General features: G+C 49.2%; 2 protein-coding genes across 2 annotated transcripts in view; one reads left to right on the top strand and one right to left on the bottom strand.

Moving 5' to 3' along the window:
- Positions 1-8,962, top strand: part of LOC135974151 (serine/arginine repetitive matrix protein 2-like) — a 994,828-nt gene that overhangs the window by 826,025 nt on the left and 159,841 nt on the right. The window lies entirely within an intron of this gene.
- On the bottom strand, positions 2,957-5,496 carry LOC135974153 (uncharacterized). The gene is made up of 2 exons (XM_065560937.1): positions 4,521-5,496; positions 2,957-3,526 (listed from the first exon to the last, which is right to left on the bottom strand). Exons 1-2 carry the CDS (start codon positions 5,095-5,097, stop codon positions 3,051-3,053), a joined length of 1,053 nt encoding a protein of 350 aa, XP_065417009.1. The 5' UTR covers positions 5,098-5,496; the 3' UTR covers positions 2,957-3,050.

Below are 8,962 nucleotides of genomic sequence, written 5' to 3'. Positions count from 1 at the left end.
GCCGAGGCGGAGGTCTGAACTTGGTGGGGGCGGGGCGGAACTCCGGTGGGAGCGCGCGGGCGGGCAGGAGGCGTGGCTTGCGCGGGGATCGGGGTGAGGGCTGCCCCTGAGCCGGGTAGGCGGTTGCCCTGTTAGGCGCTGCAGCCGCCACTGGGCACGCAGGTGACCCCCCTGCCCCCATAAGGGGTCAGCCCGGGGCCCTGGTCTCTGACGGGGTTTGCTGCCGGAACTCTGCTGGCCAAATCTCTCAGTCCGTGACCGTCACCCACCGCTGTGTCAGCGCCTCCCTCACCCTTTAAAGCACTAGACAAAGGCCAGGTCTTTGCAGTTAATACAACCGCGCACTGATAGCATGGCAGACAACTGCCAAATAGGTGATTACACGCGAGTTCACTGCCCTTCCCCCATTCAAAATCTAGCCATCCAGCTAAGATGTAATTAAATACAAGCTGTAAAGAGATCATACGGGATTTGGGGCTAAGGGTTTAGGTGCCAATGGAAGCATCGAGTAAGAGGCACAGGAGGTTTGGAAATAGAACAGGACATGGCCATAAATAAAGTACATACAGAATTATCCATACTACAGAAAACACCACCTTTAATAAAGGCATATGGAATTTGGTTTACTGTAGGTCTTAGGCCTTGTCTACACTACGAGAGTAGTTTGATTTTACTTGCATCGAATTTTTGTAATCGATATTGCAAATTCGAACGTGTGTGTCCACACTAAGGACAGTAATTCGACTTTGTGCGTCCACACTAATGGTGAAAGCGTCGACATTCGAAGCGGTGCACTGTGGTCAGCTATCCCACAGTTCCCGCAGTCCCCTCTGCCCATTGGAATTCTGGGTGTAGCCGGCAATGCCTTCTGGGTAACAAAATGTGTCGAGGGTGCTTTTGGGTAACTGTCGTCATCCGTCCATCACTCCTGCCCTCCCTCCCTGAAAGCGCCGGCGGGAAATCATTTTGCGCACTTTTCCAGTCATTGACAGCGCGGACGCCACAGCACTGCGAGCATGGAGCACGCTGCGACCATCGCTGCAGTTGTGGCCGCTCTCAACGCCTCGCAGCTTATCATACAGGTTTCCCTGAGGCAGATGCAGAAAAGTCAGGCGAGGAGGCTACGGCACCGCGGTGATGTCCTGAAGTCTGAGAGTAGCACGGACCTGTCAGAAAGCAGGGGACCCAGCGCCGAGGACATCGCGGTGGCAATGGGTCATGTTGATGCCGTGGAACGGCGATTCTGGGCACGGGAAACAAGCACTGAGTGGTGGGACCGCATAGTGCTGCAGGTCTGGGATGAATCCCAGTGGCTGCGAAACTTTCGCATGCGGAAGGGAACTTTCCTTGAACTTTGTGAGTTGCTGTCCCCTGCCCTGAAGCGCAGTGACACCCGGTTGCAAGCTGCACTGAGTGTACAGAAGCGAGTGGCCATAGCCCTCTGGAAGCTTGCAACGCCAGACAGCTACCGGTCAGTCGCGAACCAGTTTGGGGTGGGCAAATCTACCGTGGGGGTTGTTGTGATGCAAGTAGCCAAGGCAATCGTTGATGTACTGCTGCCAAAGGTAGTGACCCTGGGAAACGTGGAGGCGATCATAGATGGCTTCGCAGCGATGGGATTCCCAAACTGCGGTGGGGCCATAGATGGAACTCACATCCCTATCCTGGCACCGGACCACCAGGCCACCCAGTACATTAACCGAAAGGGCTACTTTTCCATGGTGCTGCAAGCACTGGTGGACCACAGGGGACGTTTTACCAACATCTACGTGGGATGGCCGGGCAAGGTTCATGACGCTCGTGTTTTCAGGAACTCTGGTCTGTTTAGACGGCTGCAACAAGGTATTTACTTCCCGGACCACAAAATAACTGTTGGGGATGTGGAGATGCCTATAGTCATCCTCGGGGACCCAGCCTACCCGCTAATGCCCTGGCTCATGAAGCCCTATACTGGCGCCCTGGACACTGAAAAAGAACTCTTCAACTACCGGCTGAGCAAGTGCAGAATGGTGGTGGAGTGTGCTTTTGGCCGTCTCAAGGGGAGATGGAGAAGCTTACTGACTCGCTGTGATCTCAGCGAAACCAATATCCCCATTGTTATAGCAGCTTGCTGTGTGCTCCACAATCTCTGTGAGAGCAAGGGGGAGACCTTTATGGCGGGGTGGGAGGTTGAGGAAAATAGCCTGGCTGCTGATTACTCACAGCCAGACAGCCGGGCGATTAGAAGAGACCAGCGGGAAGCGCTGTGCATCCGGGAGGCTTTGAAAGCAAAGTTCCTCAGTGAGCAGGGTAACCTGTGACTTTAAAGTTTGTGTACTGAGAAGCTAAACCTGCCCCCGTTTCTTTACCCAGGTAATGTTGACTATCCTATCCAGTTACATACCCCCTTCACCCCCCTTCCAACACACGTTGCGAAATAAAAATAGTTCAACTTTGTTAAAGCACACCGTTTTCTTTAATACTGTTTTCGCGGGAATTTTTTAAAACTGGGACGCAGACTGTGGTGCGGAGCGGGTGTAGTGTAGTGACGCGAATGCAGCTTCTAAACTCAAGGATTGACAGGCTCCGCTGCGGTGGGATGGTTGTTTCAACGGAGCCTGTCACCCCTCCTGATCGGGACTGTGTGTATGGGGGGGTCTATGTGACTTTGTGGCAGGGGGAGGACGGTTACAGATCCCCTGCTGTGTGGCTCTGTGATCCTGCCTAAGGACCGCCGCTTAAGATCTGTAACTGCCCTCCCCTGCCACAAAGTCACAGAGCAACCCACCCCCCACCACATAACATGAAAACAACCTCCCAGACTAACCAGGGTAACTAGTCACTGCATCACTGCACTGTGTATGTGCCCTGCTGCTGTGCCTGCCCCCGACTATGTACCCTGCCAAAGGTGACTGTCCTGTCCAATTACCAAGCCCCTTTCCCATCCTCCTCCAAAAGAACATGATTGAAACAGTAGTTTACAGAAACGTATTTTTTATTATCAACTACACATGGCATTGGGAGGTGAAACTTGGACGGGGGCTTGTGTCAGGCGGGAAGGAAAGAACTGTTCAAATTTTGGGAAATGAGAGCCTTCTGCTACTAGAGCTCTCTGCAGGGGTAGAGTGAGAGTTAGCAGGGACTCTGCCGCCTCTCCTTCTTTGCACTTTGGGTGAGGTGGGTATGGGACTTGGTGGCAGGGGAGGGCGGTTATAGATGGACTGCAGCGGGGCTCTGTCCTCCTGCCTCCGTTCCTGCAGAACATCCACAAGGCGCCGGAGCGTGTCCGTTTGCTCCCTCAGTAGTCCAAGCAGCGTTTGAGTCGCCTGCTGGTCTTCCTGCCGCCACCTCTCCTCCCGATCCATGTTGGCTTGGTGCATTCGGGTCAAGTTCTCCCGCCACTGGGTCTGCTGTGCTGCCTGGGCTTGGGAACAGGCCATAAGCTCAGAGAACATGTCCTCCCGTGTCCTCCTCTTCCTACGCCTAATCCGCGCTAGCCTCTGGGAGTGTGATTCCAGGCTAGGTTGTGAGACAGTCGCAGATGGGGCTGTGGAAATGGGAAAAAGGGAGTGAATTCCTCAGAAAGAAAAATGTAGTTGTGAACAAAGAACATAGTCTTTCTCTGTGAACAAGACCATGCACAGCACCTATCACATGCGCACTCAGCACAAGGTCGAATTTTCGGCCTTCGCATTCAGTGCCTGGGGTCTTGCACAGCACATTTGAGAAGCGGGGCAGCACAACGGAATTTCTGTTGCAGGCAGACATGGTAAGCCGTACACTTGTGGCAGTTTAAAACTTTTAGATTACCACTGGCCTCATTTCACATTTAAAGCTATGTCAGTTCCTGCAGCCAGCAATCCGGCAAGCGGGAACTCTGCCCCTGTCCCACCCCCTCGCGGCTGTCCCCGGGAACGATCCCTTTCGGCTGCCCCTCTCCCGCCTCCACCGCGTGGCTAAAAACCAGCGGTTACAGTTCTGTCAAGGAACGGGAAAGCAGTCCCAACACTAACATTCCCCTACCTAATTAAAAGCAGGTCACCATGGGCGACATCACCCTGATGAGGATCTCTGAGAGCGACAGACAGAGAATGCTCCGGGAAAGCCTCCAAAGACCAGGGCCGTATGCCGCCCTGCTATGCAGAGCAATGATTCCCGAGTACGTGATAGTCTCGTGGCGCGGCAACGTCTCGTACTTCGGAGGACCCAATAAGGCCGCTCTCCCCAGGAACCTCATGGAACGGCTTTCAAGTTACCTCCAGGAGAACTTCGTGGAGATATCCCAGGAGGACTACTGCTCTATCCCCGGACATATAGACCCCATTTTACTGTAGCTGCAGTAGCAGGGAATAAACAGTAGAGCGGCTTGTGCAGGACAATCACTGAAAACCGGACAGTGCTAGATTTTTTTTCAAAACTTGCACTGCCCATGACTAAACCGTTAAGCGCATAGGGCACACTAATCATGAACAACCCATTCTTTAAATTGTTAATATTCCTGTTTTGTTAAAAATAAATGTTTAGATGTTTACAACACTTACTGGCTGATCCTTCACCAGATTCTGTGTCCGGGGTAACGGCTGGGGACGCTTCGTAGGGGATCTCTGTAAGGGTGATGAAGAGATCCTGGCTGTCGGGGAAATCAGCGTTGTGAGCGCTGCCGACTGCCTCGCCCTCCTCATCTCCTTCCTCATCTTCCACGTCCCCTAACATGTCCGAGGAACCGGCCGTGGACACTACCCCATCCTCAGAGTCCACGGTCACTGGTGGGGTAGTGGTGGCGGCCGCACCGAGGATGGAATGCAGTGCCTCATAGAAACGGGATGTCTGGGGATGGGATCCGGAGCGTCCGTTTGCCTCTTTGGTCTTCTGGTAGCCTTGTCTCAGCTCCTTGATTTTCACGCGGCACTGCGTTGCATCCCGGCTGTATCCTCTCTCTGCCATGTCTTTAGAGATCTTCTCGTAGATCTTTGCATTCCGTCTTTTGGATCGCAGCTCGGAAAGCACGGACTCATCGCCCCACACAGCGATAAGATCCAAGACTTCCCGATCAGTCCATGCTGGGGCCCTCTTTCTATTCACAGACTGCACGGCCATCACTGCTGGAGAGCTCTGCATCGTTGCCAGTGCTGCTGTGCTCGCCACGATGTCCAGACAGGAAATGAGATTCAAACTGGCCAGACAGGAAAAGGAATTCCAATTCAAATTTTCCCGGGGCTTTTCCTGTGTGGCTGGTCAGAGCATACGAGCTCGCACTGCTGTCCAGAGCGTCAACAGAGTGGTGCACTGTGGGATAGCTCCCGGAGCTATTAGCGTCGATTTCCATCCACACCTAGCCTAATTCGACATGGCCATGTCGAATTTGGCGCTACTCCCCTCGTCGGGGAGGAGTACAGAAGTCGAATTAAAGAGACCTCTATGTCGAACTAAATAGCATCGCAGTGTGGACGGGTGCAGGGTTAATTCGATGTAACGGCGCTAACTTCGACATAAACGCCTAGTGTAGACCAGGCCTAAGAAGCAGTAGCTAGAAAGATGATTTTGAAGGCTCAGGTAGGGGAAGCCTGCTGCTCCTAGAGCAGTGGTTTTCAACGTTTTATCATTTGCAGACTCCTAAAAATTTCAAGTGGAGGTGTGGATCCCTTTGGAAACCTTAGACATAGTCTTTAGTGCCCCCCAGGGGTCGGTGGACCAGAGGTTGAAAACCACCATCCCAAGGGAAGCAGCTGCTGTCTCCCTCTCGCCTAGCAATTGCACAGATGAGAGATGCTATATAATTGAGAGGTGACCAATACAGACACCCAGTGGCTACACATCTTCATGTATTTTTTCATTTACTTTTTTTGGTCATAATTACAAATATAATAGCTCAGTGAAAAAACTGCAGGACAACTATAGAGCAGAAGAAGTTGCAAAACATGTTACAATAATTCAAAAACACTTCCTTAACTGTATTTGATTCCTTTAATACTGCAACACTGAAAGCTAAGAACAGCAGTCTTATTGCTGTAGATTAGAAATATGCAACTGAAAACAGTAGATTAAGTACTTTGGAAATCATTATGGAAGGATAACAAAATGTGTTTGGGGGGGTTGGGTTGGTTTTTTTGAGTGGGGTCGGAGACAGGAAGGATTGAAGGTACTTTGGAAATAAAAACACAAACTATTTAGAGTAAGTGTTATTGTATTATAATATTTAACGATATAAAATACCCACAACAATAACCACAGCCATAAATATCCACAACAAATGGTTACAAATAGTTTTAGGCACAGTAAATTATGTTGTGGCACTGGAAACAGCAGTTACTTTTATCTGAAATCAAATTGATATTTTCATTCACCAGATAAGTTAGGAAAGAACAATATGGCAAGTGCAAAACACTTTAATACATCATACATAGTACATGCTTTATGGATCACATGGACAATAAATATTAAACAAGTATTGTTTAAATTTACTGAAAGTCCAAGAGAATGGTCTAATCAATAGATGAATGAAAATATGACTGCAGCGATATACTGACATGTAGGTAAAGAAAATATTCATTAATTTTTGTATGTGTGTATGTTTTGTAGTACCAGTGCAATATTATACTGAAAAGTAGTATTCTTGATTCATAATCTTCTGAATTTTTTGCTGTAAATTGTATTGGCTGAATATAATTATGTACATTCTCCCCTGTTCAGCACCAGCTCAAAAATCTTTGTGAAATTATTCTCCAGACCAAAGGTAGACAATTATTTCTTGTCAAGGTCCACATTTCTTCATCAAGGTATAGCCAAGGTCCAGACTCCAGAGAAAATAATAATAATCAAAAATAACAATAATGATATTAAGCAAATAAAAAGATTTTGGGGTCCATTCAATAGCATCTGGCAGTCTGGATTTGGCCTGTGGTCCACCTATTGACTACCCCTGCTCAAGATCTAACTGTAGTTTTTATTATCTGTAATCAGACATAGAGAAAATATTTAAAATGGAATAGTCATCTTTGTTTGAACCAAAGGTAAGACGCTTTCTTAAAGAGTTTGGAGACTATGGTCCCAATCCGACAACTTGATCTTGACAGGCAGTACTCCTGAGGGAATTCTGGGCCACTGTGCATGTACAGAATTCATGGCCCCTGCAGATTTCTTTGCTTCTCCCCAGAAAATGATGGGGAAGCAAAGGGAAGCCACAAGAGCAGTCATGTGTCCCTTCCCAGCAGTGCGGCACATCGTTTCGGGTGCCTGGAGCAGCCAGCAGAGAGGTAAATCACCGAGGAGGGGGGCAGCTCTGGGGATGCCCCGGCTGGTGGCTCCTACCCTGTGCCGGGCTCAGCTGCTAGTCCCAGCTGGGGTGAAGGAGGACAGGACTTCCTCTTCCCCTGCAAGGAGTGGCTGAAGCTGGTCAGACCCACCCCAGAAACCTCCCCTCGGCTTCAGGAGGCTCCACACCCCCTCCTGCTTCCTGCCCCATTGCTTCTCAGCCATGGGCGGGAAGGATCACTGTATGAGGAGTATCAGAGGGGTAGCCGTGTGTGACGTTATTGATATAATCTGGGACCATATAGATCATTGTTGCAACCAAGGTCCTGTAGTGGCACCCAAATCTTATATAAAGGGGGTCAAATGGGGTGTCTAAGACAAGGATATGGTTTACCGGTTATGATTATGCTGTCTATATGTGCGTATCAATTTTGTAGTTGAAGTTATGAATATTGGCTCTATACTGTCTGTATTTCAAACTTATGCTATGCTGCTGGGTAACATCCCAGACAAACTGGTGTTAACTCTGCCTAGCCTGCTTGATGGGCCATTAAGGACCATCAGCTATACAATGGACCCACTGAGAGAAGGCACATACGCCTTGTAACCCAGCAAAGTATGCAGGGACTGGCCCATGTGACTCCAGACTCCATTTTGCTGTAATTTTCCACAGTAAGAACAAAGGTGTTCTTACACCTGGAAAAGACTATATAAGGCTGATGCCTCATCTCCATCTGGTCTTCAATCCTACTTCATACCTCTGGAGGAACTTTGCTACAAGCTGAAGCTCGGAACAAAGGACTGAGGACCCATCCCAGCGGGGGATGTATTCCAGAGACTTGATTTGAACCTGCAGTTTATTCTATCGCTGCTGCAAGCCTGAACCAAGAACTTTGCCATTACTGTATGTAATTGATTCCATTTAACCAATTCTAACTCTCATCTCTATCTTTTACCTTTTATGAATAAACCTTTAGATTTTAGATTCTAAAGGATTGGCAACAGCGTGATTTGTGGGTAAGATCTGATTTGTATATTGACCTGGGTTTGGGGCTTGGGCCATTGGGATCAGGAGAACCTTTTTCTTTTACTTGGGTATTGGTTTTCATAACCATTTGTCCCCATAACGAGTGGCACTGGTGGTAATACTGGGAAACTGGAGTGTCTAAGGAGATTGCTTGTGAGACTTGCAGTTAGCCAGTGGGGTGAGACCAAAGTCCTCTTAGTCTGGCTAATTTGGTTTGCCTTAGAGGTGGAAAAAACCCCAGCCTTGGGCTGTAACTGCCCTGTTTGAGCAATTTGTCCTGAGTTGGCACTCTCAGTTGGGTTCCGCCAGAACCGCATTGTCACACCGTGTTAGTCTGGATCTGTAAAAAGCAACAGAGAGTCCTGTGGCACCTTTAAGACTAATAGATGTATTGGCATGTGTCTGACGAAGTGGGTATTCACCCATGAAAGCTTATGCTCCAATACATCTGTTAGTCTTAAAGGTGCCACAGGACTCTCTGTATGAGGAGCTGCTCCCCCATCCACTTCCTGTGCATCCATAGCCCCTCTGAACCTAGATGCCTTCTTGCACTAAGCCCCACTCTACCTGCATCCGGACCCCCTTCCCCGAATTCCACCCTCTGCATCCGGGCCCCAGTCTGCCTCACAACAGAGGCTTAATTCATTATTAGTTCCGGTAAAAGATCCTTAGATGGAAGGTGTTATAGAAATGCAAAGTAGTATT

The sequence above is a fragment of the Chrysemys picta genome, chromosome 11 (genome assembly GCF_011386835.1).
Source record: "Chrysemys picta bellii isolate R12L10 chromosome 11, ASM1138683v2, whole genome shotgun sequence".
NCBI classification, from domain to species: domain Eukaryota; kingdom Metazoa; phylum Chordata; order Testudines; family Emydidae; genus Chrysemys; species Chrysemys picta.
Note: the sequence above shows the minus strand (reverse complement) of the source record. Positions and strands in the feature narration are given on the sequence as shown.